Raw genomic sequence first — 18,389 nt, forward strand, 5'->3', positions numbered from 1 at the left:
GGGAAATGGAAAGGCAGTAAAAGATCCTCTCCTAGTTACACTTCAAATCTAAATAATATGCTCAGATCCAGCTTATACAAGAAATCAGTGTACTGCATTTATGTGATTTGCAAAGCTACTATAAAGAGGCTATTTGAGTCTCATTATCCTATTGAGAGCCTTGTGCAAAACTCCACCAGAAATCCCATGGAGGGTGGGAAGAGTCAGAGAATAATTTAAGCATTCCTCAGTCCTTGATTTTAATACCATCATAATATCAAAAAGCCCTACTCAAAACCCTTCACACCTCTCTCTCCTGTGTCTTATTCCTATCAGCAATGGCGCCTAGTACAATGCCTGTTTTGTAACACATTAAATGTGTACCACCCCGGGTACTATCATCAATGATTCCCTTTTTCTGGACAAATCTCAATCAAGCTCTTCAAACACAAAAGGGTAATGACTACAGATAGCTGTAACCACTACAACAAGCATCTATTGAGCTAAGTGAACACTAGCTTATTTAATCATCACGATAACCTTACAAGGAGGTTGATATTATAACATCATTTTACAGATGAGCAAACTGAATCTTAGAAAGGCCAAATAACTTGACCAAGATAATAAAGACAGTATGTTGCAGAGTAGCAACTAAAACTAGATTATTTCTTAGAGTCATCATTCTATATCCCCTTTGAGTTTTTCAAGCATTTTTATGTCTGTACCCAAAGACAACAAGATATATGCTGATATTAGAAATACACAGTAAAGATATTACCATTAACAATAAAAATTGAAAGAAAGAAATTTCCTAAAGAAAATTATTAGTAAAATATTCAGGATTGCAAAATTACTTGAAACAAACTAACCACCACTATTCTTGGTCTATTAATTTCTAAATAGTATACTTTGAAGATTCCAAGGAAGATATAGGTCACTTATCCAAAGTTGTACTCATCTTGCTTTAAGGGTAATCAACATAATTCACTGAAAATTAACTCTATACTGATGCTACAGACTGAATTCTGTGTTTCCCCAACATTCATGTTAAAATTCTAACCCCCATTGTGATGGCACTAGGAGGAGGAGACTTTGGAGAGTGAGGTCATAATGATGGAGACTTCCGAGAGCTCTGTCACCCCTTCTGCCATGTAAGCACATAGCAAGAAGATAGCCATCTACGAACCAGGAAGTGGGCTCTCCCAGACAATAAATCTGCTGGCACCTTGATCTTGTACTTCCCAGCCTCCAGAACTGTCAGCAATAAACTTCTGTTGCTTATAAGCCACCCAGTCTATCATATTCTGTTATAGCAGCCTGAGCTCCCAATGAATTGTCATCTTTAGCAGGACTTATGTCCTATTAATGACTTTTTAAATGCACATTTTACTGGGCAGGTCGGCACTGTGCTTGGATTCATACAGTCTTTTACAGATATTGAGCAGGTTCTTCTATGTGTAATATACAATGTGTGGCCGAAGGAACGATGTTCATTTTTGCTTATGTCTTTTATTTCTGAGTAATGCATAGAACACTGTATGTTTCCAATCTGTTACTAACAATGATAATGACCCCAAATGATATTCTGGTTACTAGAATCTAGTCCTTAACAGCAACAAAGAAGTCAGTCAGCATTCAGGTTCCAAAATGTATTTGCTATATGATCAAGGGTCAAAGTTGCGGTCATTTTTGGGTGAATACTATTAACTAGCATTAGTGATCATTTTCTTCAACATTTCTGAAAAGGCTTCTGACCATTTTGTCATATTGCTTTAAAAAATTAGTCCTTGAATGGCCAGGCACAGTGGCTCATGCCTGTAATCCCAGCACTTTGGGAGGCCGAGGTAGGTGGGTCACTTAAGGGCAGGAGTTCAAGACCAGCCTAGCCAATATGCTGAAACCCCCATCTCTACTAAAAAAAAAAAAAATACAAAAAATTGGCCGGGCCTGGTGGCAGGTGCCTGTAATCCCAGCTACTTGGGAGGCTGAGGCAGGAGAATCGCTTGAACCCAGGAGGTGGAGGTTGCAGTGAGCTGAGATCACACCACTGCACTCCAGCCTAGGTGATACAGCAAGACTTCGTCTCAAAAAAAAAATAAAGTTCTTGAAAACAATCCAAGTAAAATGTACTGAAGGACTAAGCAAAATGTTGCATTGTACAAACTCCTTCACAGCCATGAGGCATTCCTCACAACAGTCCTGTGAGGGAGGTTGCTTTCTTAAAATATTTCACAAACGGAGATAGTGATGTAAAGTGAAAGGTATGGCAAAATGGGATCAACAGAGATTAATGATTTCATTTCACTAAATTTGTTCAGAGATACACACTTCAGAAAGGCTTAGAGAGGATTTTATCTATGGACTTGATGAAGAACTAAGATGGAACGAGATTTCATGAAAAGTTAAGGTTTAAGACATACACACAGCACACAAGCACTGGGTATTTGCTTAAGGCATTTATGGAGAAGAACTGAAGTTATCATGATAATATCTTGCCAGAGGCATAAATCACCTCTCAGGCTTTCTTTTGAGGGTTCAAAAAAAAAACAACTCACTTCATTTTATATGCAATTTAAAATCTGACCTTTAACAAGGAATCCCCCTTTCCAGTCTTTATTTCTTTAATATTATCAAATAAAATGGCAGAGAGAGAAATTCCCTTTCATCCTCAATACCACCCATTAAGTATGCTCCTTCCTCCAAACAGCGTGCTTCCCTTGAATAATATACAGCGGTTCCAAAATAGTTTGTTACCCTCTTTAGTAAAAACATCTACAAAATTAAATTTCTTAAATGTTGATGAACAATTAAGAATGTTACACAGGGGAAAAAAAAGAAAAAAACCTTCCAAGACCAGCCCAATCACTTCTTTTTGGATGCAAAAACTAAGGCCCATGGAGGTTAAGAGATATGTCCAAGATCATATTTAGTTAATGAAAGAGCTGAGATTGGGAAGAACCCAGTTATAGACACCTTCTCTCACCCAGTGTGATCCTTCTGGCTTCTATAAGGAAGTATTGGTTTTGGTTCTCCTTTCTCACATGCTGGCTGACAAAGCCCAGCCAGAGCTACCTAACGAAGACACTGCTCACTGCTAAGCACACCAAGGGCACAGCCTTCAATACAATAGGAGCTGATGCTAAGGAAGCACTCGTCAATTCCCCCTCATGCCATGACACAGACATGAGCATCACAGACTCTTCCTGTCCTCTGGCTGCCTTCTGAGGCTTGCAGCTTTCCATGATGAAGAGCGGAAACCATGACACAACAGTGGCAACAGGCTTTTAGTATCATCTAGAAGCCTCCCCTCCCTCACATGGAAAGAAAACATGAGCCAGTGTTTTCCTCCTTGTCTTCTGAGGTGCTCCAGTAGATGCCCCAGACAGGACAGCTGAATCTTCCCTATAGCAGGATCAGAAATGACAGGAAATGCTCACAAACTGAATGCCTGTGGCTGCCACCGTGACAGGCTGCACATCATCCTACAAACAGACAAATCAGCTTCAGCACAATTGGAGTTCGTGGGGGTATTCACTTCTACTCTTGTGCTGCTCAAAATGTCCAGGCTGTCCAGCCTGAATCATAATCATAGCAATTCTTAATATTATTCTGCACAGCAGAAGGGATAAGTGGTAACATCTCACTCATCAAAACACACATGAGTTACTGTGTCTTTACAAGACATTCTACTTGGAAGGGAAAATGGGAGGCGATAGGGCAAGTCATAACTAAAGAAAGTGAGAGAGGTGGCTCAGGGTATGGAGAAGAAGGTAGACACACATAAGTTCTTTTCACTTGAAGAGTGGATAGCGGATAAACTTGAAATAGCTTTTATTACTCACTTACATCCCGGGAAACTAACAGATGGGATCTCTCATTGCCAAGTTCTAATGTATTTCATGTTCATGCTCGGCTGCAGGACACCAGGTTTGCCAAATACCAGTAAGCTGTTGAGAGTGAGGTGAGTATCAATAATCTACAGCTACATCGTCTCCCTCCATTGCACAAGGAAAGTACTCACTCTAGGTGAATTTCCACAAAAGGCAGTAAGTATGTGGGTCCACAGACATGGACATGGAAGATAACCAGTGTCCATAAGAAATATTTCCTTTTTTAGTATAAAAAATATAGTGGCAACCCCTAAGGGTAATTTACATCTATTCTTTGAAAGGGCTCATTATGAGTACTGCAGCAACTAATTATTATCCTGATGGATAGTCAACAGAATAGCTATTATGTTCAAATATTAAGGCAATCTAGAAAATAAACCTCAAGAAGGCTCTAGTCTGTTTCATTCTGATCATTTTTGAAATTAGTCCTTGAATACTAGGCCCCAAAACTCTTGAGATGAAAAGTTTTGATTCCTATCAACCAGCCACCTTAGTGCCTGGGCTTCTTTCTTGGATTGTTCAAAGCTGGATATCCACATCTCTCGCAAAGAGCTCAAAGGTGCAGCCCGGAGTGGTGAGAAAGCAAACACCGTGGGCTCTGGGCAACTCAGGTGGGTATCTTCTGCCTCCCATCTTTTGGGTGGTAAGCCCTGCAGGAAGAGAAGAGAGAACTGAATTAAAAACATATGATAAGGAAGCACAATTCCCATGTTCCCATCTCACAATAATGGAATGCAGCACAGGCTTTCCTTAAAGCAACAGTTTTACCCCATGGAGTTAAAAGGGAAAGAAAGCATCTCACATATTGCCTCACTTAATTCTTATGGTAAGCATATTAAATGGGTGCTACTACCCCATTTTACAGGCGTGGAAACTAAAGCACAAAAAAGTTACGTAAATTGCCCCAAACAGTATATACTTCAGATCGAATGCAGTTCTCTTTGCATTCTAAAGCCTTCCCCTCCCTCTGGTTATTTATCTGTTGATTTGTTTATTCCTTTTCCCCCTATTATCCCATCCCTACCCTCCTCCCCATAGACAAATATTTTAAGGTGTTTAACACAGTTCTTTGTATTTGCATGTAAGTGTATTCGAATACTCATTGCAAAATGTGTTCTCAATCTCTGGGCATTTATTTTTAGTATACTTATATGTTGTTGTATATCTCATTTGTTTACTACTTTTTCACCAAGCACTGTTTTTACATCTATCTATGTTGTCACATGTTACAACTAAACCTTTGTTTTTAATATATTTCCACTGCACTCAACTGTCCCCAGTATTAAGATGTTTCCACCCAACAATAATGGTACCTGACCTTTGCATAATACCTCCCAGCTTCAAAATGCCACCATGAGCTTGGTCCACGCTCAGTCTTGGCTTATTTCCATGGTCTCCTAACTAACCCCTTGATTCTACTTTTGATCCTCTACAGGCTACACTCAGCAGCCCTTCTCATTCCAAGTTCAAGTCCAAGTCCTTAAAATGGCCTCTACATGTTCAAGACTTGACCTTCCAATAATTTAGAAGGGAGAAAAGAAAAAAAAAGTAAAAGAGAAAGAGGGGAGACAGAAAAACTCCAGGATAACAGAGTGAACACACATATCCAATTTCATTTCCTCCAGAAACACCATTAAAATGAGAGTAAAACGACTGTTCTTGAAAGGCATTAACCCGTAAGAATTGGGAGAATGGAAGAGGGCAGAAGAGTAACAAAACATAGAAGAATAGGAAAATTAGCAACTTCACAGTGGGAAAACCTAGCACATACCATCTGAACCAAGCAATCAAAGTTAACATTACCAGTTATACGTTATGTTGGTATAATGCATCCCTTGATACAGGGGTCCTCAAGTCCCGGGTCATGAACCAGTACTGTTCCATGGCCTGTTAGGAACTGGGCTGCAGAGCAGGAGGTGAGCAGCACGCATATGAGCATTGCTGCCTGAGCTCTGCCTCCTGTCAGATCATCAGCGACATTAGATTCTCCTAAGAGGGTGAACCTTATTGTGAACTGCACATGTGAGGAATCCAGCTTGCTCACTCCTTATAAGCATCTAATCCCCCACCCACCTACCGGTCTGTGGAAAAACTGTCTTCCACGAAATAGGTCTCTGGTGCCAAAAAGGTTGGGAACAGCTGCCCTAATAGGATGCAATGAGAACACGTTTACCTCTGTGCTATTATTCCCCAAAATCCATAACCCAAGTGTTAACATGAGAAGACATTAGACAAACCATATGAAGGGACATTCTACAAAATACTGACCAGTACTCTTCAAAAGTTATTAAAAATAAGAAAAAGTTTGAGCAACCATCACAGATTGGAGGAGACTAATGAAATGTGATGGCTTAATTACAGCCTGGTATCCTGGATTTGATCCTAGCGCAGACAGAGGATGTTACAGAAATATGGCCAAATATGACTAAAGAGAAATATGACTAGACTGCAGTTTAGCAAGCAGTAATGTGCCAATATGAATTTCTTATTGGTGACAAATGTACCACAGTTACGTAAAATGATAGCATGAGGGGAAGCCAGGGAAAAGGCATACAGAACTCTGAACTATCTTTAAAATGTTCTGTAAACAAAATTAAAAGTTTTTTTAGTAAAAGACAATGGCAAAATGCCTTCAAAATTCTGAGAAAAATGAATGTCCATTTCAGTGTTTACAGTCCGCTAATCTATTGCTTAAATTTAGGGTAGAATGAAGACATTTTCTTTTTTTTTTTTTTTTTGACACGGAATCTCGCTTTGTCCCCCAGGCTGGAGTGCAGTGGCATGATCTCAGCTCACTGCAACCTCCGCGTCCTGGGTTCTAGTGATTCTCCTGCCTCAGCCTTCCAAGTAGCTGAGATTACAGGTGCCTGCCACTATGTCCAGCTAATTTTTTTTTATTTTTTTATTTTTAGTAGAGACGGGGTTTCACCATGTTGGTCAGGCTGGTCTCGAAATCCTGACCTCAGGTGATCCACCTGCCTCAGCCTCCCAAAGTGCTGGGAGTACAGGCACGAGCCACCATGCTCAGCTGAAATGAAGACATTTTCATACATTCTCCCATGTACCTCTTCTCAGGAAGCGACTGGAGAGTATGATCAACCAAAACAAGAGAATAAACTAAGAAAACAGGAGACATAGCACGCAGGAAACAGATGTCAACAGAAGAGAAAAAAAGAAGAGAAAGAAAATTCCCAAAATGCTGGGGAAGTGACATCTCAGGCTCCACACTAAGGTAGAGGACAATGAGCACAGATGGGAGTGGGTCGGAGGCTCCGGGAGAGATCCCTTCCACAAGATCAAGAGAGATGGACGCCTGCCGTATCTCAACATCTTCAGAGGAGAGTTAAACAATCAACAAAGACTGAATGACTGACAGGTACATGGAAAAATAATCAAATAAGAAGGCAATTATTACCTGGGAAAGAAACAAAAAACTGTACATGTAAGGGGGAAAATGATAGTGTACTACATGGTTTATTTTTTAATAACAGTCACACAGTTATATTCAAACACTGAATATAAAAAAAAGGTATGTAAATGTGTTACTTAGAAACATAGAGTAAATAGGCCAGGTGTGGTGGCTCACTCCTGTAATCCCAGCACTTCGGGAGGCCAAGGCAAGTGGATCACTTGAGGTCAGGAGTTCGAGACCAGCCTGGCCAACATGGTGAAACCCTGTCTCTACCAAAAATACAAAAATTAGCCAGGCATGGTGGCACGTGCCTGTAATCCCGGCTACTCAGGAGGATGAGGCAGGAGAATCGCTTGAACCCAGGAGACAGAGGTTACAGTGAGCCAAGATCATGCCACTGCACACCAGCCTGGATGGCAGAGTGAGACTCCATCTCAAAAAAAAAGAACAGAAAAAGAAAAAGAAACATTGGGTAAATACCAAAATAATTAAATAATTAGCTACATATTGTGGTTGCTTCTGGGAAGGACAGAAAAGGGAAAATAAGTGGAAGACTGCTGTTTTTGTTAATTAACTTTGTAGAAATATTTGATTCTTCAACTTATATGCATGTATATATTTTTCTTAAAAAAAACTGTCTTAATGGGAAGACAGTGCATTATGTGTCAGGTTTATAATGATTAGAATCTTCATCCATTCCAAATTTAGAAAGCATAGCAGAAAAACCAGTTGGAAATACAAAAATGTGGGTGCTACCTATGACTGGCTCCACATATTTTCTTTTCTTTAAAACTCCCATAGGAAATATATGAGGAGATACTAGGAGTATCTAGTGTGAAGAGGTGATGACTTTGAGTGAACAGAGTTTGTCTTCAAGCAAAGAAGCCCCTTCAAGTGAAGGGACTATATAAGTGGAAGTTTGAATTAACTTGTTTGGTAAAATGTGAAGGACAGAGATTGCCAAGTCCTCCTTTCTCTTGGGAACCACTGATGGATTATCATGAAGTCTGACTTCCAAGGGCCTAGAACTTGAGCAGGGATTCTTCACCAAGCACAGAGAACCAGAGTGCAAATTGAAATTGCAAACCATTAGGAATGCTAAGACTTAAAATCTTGGAAATCTATGAATATCAAGTTCAAAGGACCAAAGGTAGGCTCAAAATTGTGATTATGTTAGCCAGAGTTCATGGTTGGATAGAGACTGGATTTGAAGCAAGAGCAGAACAAAATCAAGTAAGGAGATGCAAAACAACTTTCAACTTTTCAGAGGCCACTGTTCACCTCTATTGGCTGGTAGGTACAGATGCCAGACTGTATCCTGCCAAACTGAGGAATCAGAGCAGGTAGCTAAGAATTGACTATAAAGGCCGGGCACAGTGGCTCACACCTGTAATCTCAGCAATTAGGCCGAGGCCGGTGGATCACAAGGTCAACAGTTCAAGACCAGCCTGGCCAACATAGTGAAACTCCATCTCTACTAAAAATATAAAAAATTAGCTGGGCATGGTGGCATATGCCTGTAATCCCAGCTACTCAGGAGGCTGAGGCAGGAGAATCACTTGAACCTGGGAGGCGGAGGTTGCAGTGAGCTGAGATCACACCATTGCACTCAGCCCAGGCAACAGTGTGAGACTCTGTCTCAAAAAAAAAAAAAAAGAATTGACTATAAAAGGGGAAGTTTCAGTTCAATACAAAGAACCAAATGTTCTGGAAACAAAACAAACAAAAGATAAAATAAGCTACCTTTAAAAATAATGAAATCACCAACACTGAAAATGCCCCAGCACAAATTAATGGACAGCTTGTTCATGATACTCGAGTCACCAGTCAGCTGGTAATTGTACAGATCACATAACCTTCCATGGTCTTCCCAACCCTGACCTTGCATAACGGTTTATATGAGAAAGTCAGTAATATTACCCTATTTCCTTGCCTTCCCACTCAGGAGAGGAGCCCATCAAGTGTAGGATAAAGTTCCAACTCAATGTGACATCACAGAGAAAAGAATCTTATGAAATGAACTCTTTTCACTCTAATATTCTGCCAGAAATATTTCACAGTATGACCCAAAGGAAGTGTGTCTGATGAAGTAGTTATGACAGTTTTAGAAGTAATTTAAGTTTCAGTATCCCTTTCCAGCTGAGGTCTTGTGCAGAAAAACCAGCTGTTTCTAAAGTATGATTTTAAAAGATTTTGTTTCCAAAGACAACATGGTTCCTAGCAATGAGAAAAAAACAGATAATCCTCGAATTCATAACTTCTTGAGCCCATCAGGGAACTGAATTCCAGAGGGTGACAAAGCCCCTTTGAGGAAAGATGGATAATCTCTTTCACTTTTGGCAGAACACAGGAGAGAGAGGTGATCACCATACAAACAGCTAACAAGAAATCAGTTGAAAATTTAATAAATTCTTAGAAGTGGAGTAACCACATCAGCTGGAATAGCTGGGATGCCCAGATACAAAAATGAGAGTTCAAACTCATCAAAAGCTCTTTTCTATGGACCTCCATCAAATGCTCAGAAGGAAGATTAGGGGCAGCACAGGATTAGAAAGGGTCCCCCTCCTTGGCACAGCGTGGTGGATGATCTTCCTCTGCTAGGGGACATTCAGGAAGCCTCTCCACCCTCCCCAGACCTTTTCCTCATAAATATAAAGGCTTTAGGCCACTGGGGGAGCAGGAGCAAACCCTTCTGCTCCCAGATCCAAGGGAAAAATCTATTACCTCTGGGGGAAAGGGAGAAGCAAAACTCCTCTTTCTCATGGTTGGGGGCAGGATGGAAACCATTTTGGGCCTAGAATCCTATCATGATACCAGAAGTTATACCACTGGGGAGGGGCATAAACTCTCCCTCCAAAGTAACCACAGATACAAGGCAGAGCTTGGCTGCCAAGGGAAGAAGAGGCAAGGACACTGGAAAAGCTTCACCCCTGAGACCCAGGAATCCAGAACCTGCCTAAGCCTGAGGCTGTGAAGACAACAAAGAACCTGCCCTACTCCCAACATAAGTCTACTGCTAAGGAATGAGTAACAGGAGTTTGCTGGTGGGGAGAAGCAAGAATATTGAAATAGACCTCATCTGTGGCATAGCAATGCAGGAATTGCTAAAAGCTGAGGGTGGAGGCGAAATACTGAGAAAAACTCTTTAACACCCCAGGCCCCATGTTCAACACAGGCAATAGCAGTGCTTAGTCACTGGATAATTATTATTACTGGAAACGTTTGAAACCTGAGGAGCACAAAAGGTAACAACAGCAACACAAAATCCAAATCTAGTTCAACTCTTGACTAAACTGACTCTACCTCCCTAATACGGTTTGGCTTTGTGTCCCCACCCAAATGTCATCCTGAATTGTAATCCCCATGTGTCAAGGGTGGGAACTGGTGGGAGGTGATTGGATCATGGGGGTGATCCCCCCCATGCTGTTGTCGTGATAGTGAGTTCTCATGAGATCTGATGGTTTAAATGTGCGGCATTTCCTCTCTCTCTGCCTCTCCCTCCCTCCCTCCCTCACTCCCCTCCTGCTTTGTCGTGGTAAGATGTGTTTGCTTCCCCACTTTGCTTTCTACCATGATTGTAAGTTTCCCAAGGCCTCCCTCGCCATGCAGAACTGTGAGTCAATTAAATCTCTTTCCTTATAAATTACCCAGTCTTGGTTAGCTCTTTATAAGCAGTGGGAAAATGGAGTAATACACATCCCTCCTCCCCCATCCACACACATTAACAGCCTTGACAGAAAAGCGGCATGTCCACTGCCACACATAAACATTGATCTTGGTCTCTATGCTTTTGTACATAATGTCCAGGAATCAAAAAAAAAAAAATCATGAAACACATAAAAAGAGAAAAAACAAAAAACAAACACTACCAAGAGATAAAGCCATCAACAGAACCAGACTCACAAACGACTCAGGTGTTGGAACTATCAGGCAGGAACTTTAAACTACCATTAATATGTTAAAGAATATAGTAGAAGGCTGGGCGCAGTGGCTCAAGCCTGTAATCCCAGCACTTTGGGAGGCTGAGGCAGGTGGATCACGAGGTCAGGAGTTCTAGGCCAGCCTGGCCAACATGGTGAAACCCTGTCTCTACTAAAAGTACAAAAATTAGCCAGGCGTGGTGGCATGCACCTGTAGTCCCAGCTAGTCAGGATGCTGAGGCAGGATAATTGCTTGAATCCAGGAGGCAGAGGTTGCAGTGAGCCAAGATCACATCACTATACTCCAGCCTGGGCAACAGAGTGAGACTCTGTCTTAAAAAAAAAAAAAAATATATATATATATATATATATATATATAGTAGAAAAGGGAGACAATATGCATGATATGCATGAACATAAGGGTAATTTCAGCAGGGAGATGTAATATAAAACAGGAGTCAAATGGAAATGCTAGGTTTCTACAGCCAAAGAGATGGTGAATTAGGTGATCCCTAAGCTACTTTCAATTCTGACATTGTATGATTCTAAGACCACCACTTCAAGAAGGTAAGAGAAGACAGGTGATAAGAAAATGGATGGTTTATATGTAGAAAACATGAGATAACTAATAATCTCCCATTTGGAATTGTTCCTTCTCATCTTCAATTTGAAATACAAAAAGTGACCAGGTACAGTGGCTCATGTCTATAATCCCAGCACTTTGGGAGGCCAAGGTGGGAGGATTGCTTGAGGTCAGAAGTTTAAAACCAGCCTGGGCAACATAGCAAGACCCTGTCTTTACAAAAATAAAAGTTAAAAAATTAGGCATGGTGGCACATGCTGTAGGCCCGGCTACTCAGGAGGCTGAGGCAGGAGGATTGCTTGAGTCCAGCAGTTCAAGACTGCAGTGAGCTATGATTGACTGCACCACTGCACTCCAGCCTGGGTGCTAGAAATGAGACCCTGTCTCAAAAAAAAAAAAAAAAAAAAAAAGGCCAGGCACTGTGGCTCACACATGTAATCCCAGCACTTTGGAGGGCCAAAGCAGGAGGATGGCTTGACCCTAGGAGTTTGAGACCAGCATGGGCAACATAGTGAGACTCTAACTTTACAGAAAAACTTCAAAAAATTAACCAGGCATGGTGACATGCACCTGTAATCCTAGCTACTCAGGAGGCTGAGATGGAAGGATCACTTGAGCCCAGGAAGTGGAAAAAAAAAAAAAAAAAGGAAGTGGAAGCTATAGTGAACCATGACCACACCACTGCACTTCAGCCTGGGCAACAGAGCAAGACCCTGTCTCAATCAATCAAATTTATATATGTATATATATAAAATATATAAAGCAATGGAAAATTACTACAGGCAACTCCAGTTAAAAAGCAAATTCTATTAACCTTAAGACAGATTGTCTGTTTTGTTCAGTTTAAATACAGATAGGAAATCACCAAATTATCTTGTCTTTTAGTCCTTTCATACTAAATCCTTTTTTCCTAGAAGCCTTCCTCCATTTTTATACTTTATCGTTCTAACTTAAAAAGAAATCCAAACTATTTAAAACATCACGTTTAATCTGTAGGAAGAAAAATTTTGACCTAAGGTACATCTTTGAACAATTGACATCGTGATACAGGAAGTATAAGATCTTACCCTTCGTAGACAGTAGATAAAAGTTTGTTCAAAGAAAGGTGATACAGGAAGTGCAAGGTCTTACCCTTCATAGATAGTAGATAGAAGTTTGTTGAAAGAAAGGACATGTAAAGTAGTTCATGCTCTCCTGGTAAGTGCCCATTTGATGACTTAGGGTTATTACTTCTGGTGGTGATTTAGTACCAAAGGATGTCTTATGCTAGAAAGCTTTAAAATGAAGAAAGTGCACTTAAATGCAGCGTTTGTTACAAGTTTATCATCTTAGCGTGGTAGTTAATGGAATCTCTGTAACAGCTGTATTCTGATACTGTGGCGGTAGTACTAACAGCTGGCTGCCAGTGAATAAGATGGCCTTTTGGAAGACTCTTGTAGAATCTTTACCAAAAGTATCCAGATCCCCCATTTTAGAGAATTTTTCCTTCACAGTGCACAAGGCTTATTCCTTTAATAATGTCTAATCTAAATTGTAAGCCCTATGACAAGGGACCATGTCTTTTCTTGCTTACCATTATCTAGCACAATAATGCTCGAATCAGAGTGCACCTTCAATACAATTTTTTCCAACTAGTTTGTTTAATAAATAAAATAGGCTGGGCACAGTGGCTAACACACGCAATCCCAGCACTTTGGGAGGCTGAGACGGGCACATTGCTTGAGCTAAGGACTTCGAGACCAGCCTGGGCAACATGGCAAAACTCCATCTCTACAAAAATTTGCCAGGCATGGTGGCATGCGCCTACAGTCCCAGCTACTCGGGAGTCTGAGGTGGGAGGACCACTCAAGCCTGGGAGCTGGAGGTTGCAGTGAGCCGAGATCACACTACTGTACTCCAGCCTAGGTGACAGAGACCCTGTCTCAATCAGTCAATCAATCAAATGGAGATTTCCAAACAAAAATGGTTGATGAGACACACACTTTTAATTTCATTCCCTCCTGAAATCCCATAAAATGACAGTAAGGTGTTTTTTTTATTATGGCATAGATTCCTGAAGAAAAACAAAATGATAAAACAAAAAATTTCGGAAGTTGCAAAGTTAACAGATGAGTGGCAAATGACTTAGTTGATGTGAGAAAGCTGAGTTCTAAGAAGCAGCAGGAAAGCAGAAAAGCAACTCAAAGTTCACTGCAGCATGCACAAGATGCTGCAGAATTTGGTGGCGCACAGAACCTCTGGCAGTGGGTGTAAAGAAGGGGCTGAAAGGGAAGTGATTGCCAGTTTTGTAGGAGGCAACTGAAGACCCAAATCATCACTGTGCACAAGCAAGAAACCGACGTTCTCCTACCCCAGCAGCAATTGAGTATCGTCCAAAGAAACTTAACAGTAGATCATTAGACTAGGGGAGAGTGGCATGAACGAGGGTAAGAGTACCGCCCTCTAGCAGATTCCTGAACTTCTCAACTTCATCTATCCCTTGCCCCACCTGCGCAGGGCTCTGACCAACAGTACACCTCACCTCCTTCCATGTGACTTCCTGCCCTAGAATTTAACTGTTGGAGTCACTGTGGAACTCTTCTCAGCACCCATATCACACACGTGCAACCCAAAAGGTGGAGCGAGCTAGGACCAGTGGGGCAAATTTTGGACCACGGAGAAAGCAGGGCCCATGGATCAATTTTCTCCCCTTCCTTACCTGGAAGGAATGATTCCGAGTGCAGTATGTGCTTCTCAGGGGCAGGGTCCTGAGGATGAACCAATCACTCTCACTTAAGACTCAGCTCAGTAACATCCTCGCATTGCCCTCCTTCCTTCCCTGCTCCTCCCTCCAACCCTCTAGGACTGCACTCCCTAACAGAATCATGGCACAGATGCCTCTGTTTCCATTTCTGTTTTCTGTGGAAGCCAGGTGAAGATAGTTGGTACCAGGAGTGGCACCAAAGAGCATTATTCACCTGATGGCAATAGAAGCCCCATTGCTGGTGGTAAAGCCCCATTAAAATTAATATCACCTGCTTTATCACCAGCACTCATCACCTACGTGAGAAATAGAGGCCCTACTCTGAGAAGAAATAGCTTATATACGAAGAAAAGCAGCAAAGGCTAGGGTATACTGTCAAGAACTGGGTAAGTGGCCATGTGCGGTGGCTCATACCTGTAATCCCAGCACTTTGGGAGGCTGAGGTTGGAGGATCACTGGAAGTCGGGAGTTCAAGACCAGCCTGGCCAACATGTTGAAACTCCCGTCTCTACTAAATATACAAAAATTAGCTGGGTGTGGTGGTGCATGCCTGTAATCCCAGCTACTCAGGAGGCTGAGGCAGGTGAATCGCTTGAATCCAAGAGGCAGAGGTTGCAGTGAGCCGAAATTGCACCACTGCACTCCAGCCTGGGCGACAGAGTGAGACTCTGTCTCAAAAAACAACTGCCCCTTCAGACAGGATGGTAAGTCTGAAGCAACACCATCATCTTGGAAAAACTGCAGAGATCAATGCCCCATAAGACCAAGGAGTTTCCCCCATCATAATCCCACCACCACCATTTAATTCACCATTCTGACCCCTGAAAAAAAACAAACAGATAAATCATGGCAGATGATAGGGGACTACAAGAAACTTAACCTGACAGTAGTTCCAACTGCAGCTGCCTTGCTGAAATTGGTGTCTACACAGGATCAACACGGCTCTAATCAGAATCTGATATTGATGCACACCAATAAGCAGCCACTGAGAGAAAGCTCACAACAAGCAGGTAGGTATTATGAGTTATCATTGGATTTCAGCCTGCCTGTCCCTTTGTTACCCCAATACTGGTTCCACTGACCCATGAACAGGACATTGCAGGAATGATGGAGGCTATGCATGAACAGAAGAGCTTTGGCTCTCACTCAAAGGCAGAATTCATCACTAGCACTGTTGAAGACCTGATCTACCAGCAACAATGATCAATGCTGAAGCTTCCAATACGGCACCATTCCTTGAGGAGAATGTCTAGTCTCTAGTCTCCCAGTGACAGGCTAAAATCCTTTTACTCGAGAAGGAATAGCAATTAGTCCTTGCTGAAATTGACACCTACCTTAGATACACTCATGGGGAACTGCCTTGTCCCCCATACCTCTGCCTACTCTATCACTCAGGGGTTACAGAATGCCCTCTTCAGGCCGGGCGTGGTGGCTCACACCTGTAATCCCAGCACTTTGGGAGGCTGAGGTGGGTGGATCACCTGAGGTCAGGTGTTTGAGATCAGCCTGACCAACATGGTGAAACCCTGTATCTACTAAAAATACAAAAAAATTAGCCAGGCATGGTGATGTGTGCCTGTAATCCTAACTACTTGGGAGGCTGAGGCAGGAGAATCATTTGAACCCGGGAGGCAGAGGTTGCAGTGAGCCAAGTTCATGCCACTGCACTCCAGCCTGGATGACAGAGTGAGAATCTGTCTAAAAAAAAAAAAAAAGAATACCTTCTTCAGCAACATGGTATGTTGTACAACACTAACTCAGACTCAGGGACCCATTGCATGGTGAGGGAGGTACCAAAATGGACACATGACACTGTGACAACAATGTGACAGTGGGCACAGCAGTCACTGGTTTTACTAGGTACCCCATCACTCAGAAGAAGCCAGCCTCAAAGAACTATGGAATAGCCTGTAAATAGCTCAGCTCGAGGACAGTACTCTCTGGGTTAAGACACCAGTAGTCCATACATGGGACTGTGCTCCAAATACCTAGACTAGATACAGGAACCAACTCATTGAAGTAGAACTGACTAATCTCACCCTCATTCCCAGTGACTGACTTGCTTATTTTGTGGTTCTCATCCCTGCAACCCTAGGCTTTCCAGGTTCCTGGTTCCTGGGTGGTAGGGGAAGGAGCATCCTTTTCCACTAGGGGCACAGGAAGGTTCCCACTGAACTTGAATCTACAGAGCTGTAACTGCTACCCAGTCACTTTGAATTCATTGTGCAAGCAGGAAAATGAAGAAATTATTGTATGGGTCATGGTAATGGACTCACGAGGAGATGACATTCCCGCTACATAGTGGAAGCAAACAGGGTCTGTTGAGGATGCGGCCATGATGAACGGGGGAAAGTGTAACTGCCATGATCACGGTCTCAGAGGGGCAAGGCAACCACAGGCTCCTAAGGGAAGAGGGTCTGGGTCACCCTATCAGGCAAGCAGCCAAGAATAGTCAAATCACTGGCCAAGAGTGAAGGAAGGCAGGGTGCAGTGGCTCACACCTGTAATCCCGGCACTTTGGGAGGACAAGGTGGGTGGATCACTTGAGGTCAGGAGTTCGAGACCAGCCTGGCCAACATGGTGAAACCCCATCTGTACTAAAAATACAAAAAAATTAGCTGGGCAAGAGGGCAGACGCCTGTAATCCCAGCTTCTTAGGAGGCTGAGGCAGGAGAATCACTTTGGCTGAAAGAGGAAAATAAAAAATGAAACACACTTAAGTAGCTTACTTTATGTTGTGCCATATAGAACAAATCCCATAAAATAAGTGCAAATGAAAACTGGTGGCTGGGCGCTGTGGCTCATGCCTGTAATCCCAGAGCTTTGGGAGGCCGAGGCGGGTGGATCACCTGAGGTCAGGAGTTCAACACCAGCCTGGTCAACATGGCGGAAACTCTGTCTCTACTAAAAATACAAAAAGTAGCCAGGTGTGGTGGCATACGCCTGTAATCCCAGCTGCTCGGGAGGCTGAGGCACGAGAATCGCTTGAGCCTAGGAGGCAGAGGTTGCAGTGAGCTGAGATCACACCACTGCACTCCAGCCTGGACAACAGAGCAAGGCTCCGTCTCAAAAAAAAAAAATAAATAAAAAGTGGTCTAATACCTTTTCATTTACTTTCATAGAATGTTTTATTCTGCTTTTCAGTAATAAGCACATTAGCATTTTGGAATTGGAACTACTTCATTAAAATGCAAGCAAAGCCTCCTAATCATCTTCACTGACCACCTCTTCTGGGAGGAATCAGAGCACGCTGGAGAAAAGCCTACTCTCATTTTCCTCAATGAGTCCAAAGAGAAGGACATCCAATCATACTACTTTTGGGCATTCTGAAATGCCACATTCAGTTAGCTGTTTCTGTTAGAACTGCAGGAATGATCTCCTACATCTTTTTTAAAGCTATTTACCCGCCGGGCGCAGTGGCTCACGCCTGTAATCCCAGCACTTTGTGAGGACGAGGCAGGAGGATCACGAGGTTGGGAGATCAAGACCATCCTGGTTAACACGGTGAAACCCCGTCTCTACTAAAAATACAAAAAATTAGCCAGGCGTGGTGGTGGGTGCCTGTAGTCCCAGCTACTCAGGAGGCTGAGGCAGGAGAATGGCGTGAACCCGGGAAGCGGAGCTTGCAGTGAGCTGAGATCACGCCACTGCACTCCAGCCTGAGAGAAAGAGCGAGATTCAGTCTCAGAAGAAAAAAAAAAAAAAGCTATTTACCAGCGCCAGCATACCCTCTCTTCCAGTTCCCAATAATTATCTCAATAGGGTTTTTGTGAGGTACAGAAGCAGTTAGGGTTTGCATATTTCAGTTTTCTGTGAATATAATCTTGAAGCCTTGAAATGGTCTTGAAACCTAGCCTAAGCA

General features: G+C 42.5%; 1 protein-coding gene across 2 annotated transcripts in view; it reads right to left on the bottom strand.

Moving 5' to 3' along the window:
* Nucleotides 1–2,256: 2,256 nt before the first annotated feature.
* FUT10 (fucosyltransferase 10) overlaps nucleotides 2,257–18,389 on the bottom strand; it is a 106,059-nt gene continuing 89,926 nt past the window's right edge. For both annotated transcript variants that reach the window (XM_003269561.3, XM_030817081.1), the window contains one exon: nucleotides 2,257–4,519. In XM_003269561.3, the coding sequence (XP_003269609.2) occupies nucleotides 4,292–4,519 (228 nt within the window). In that variant the 3' untranslated portion in view covers nucleotides 2,257–4,291. The remainder of the gene's footprint in view (nucleotides 4,520–18,389) is intronic.

Source organism: Nomascus leucogenys, chromosome 8 (assembly GCF_006542625.1).
Source record: "Nomascus leucogenys isolate Asia chromosome 8, Asia_NLE_v1, whole genome shotgun sequence".
Lineage (NCBI taxonomy): Eukaryota > Metazoa > Chordata > Mammalia > Primates > Hylobatidae > Nomascus > Nomascus leucogenys.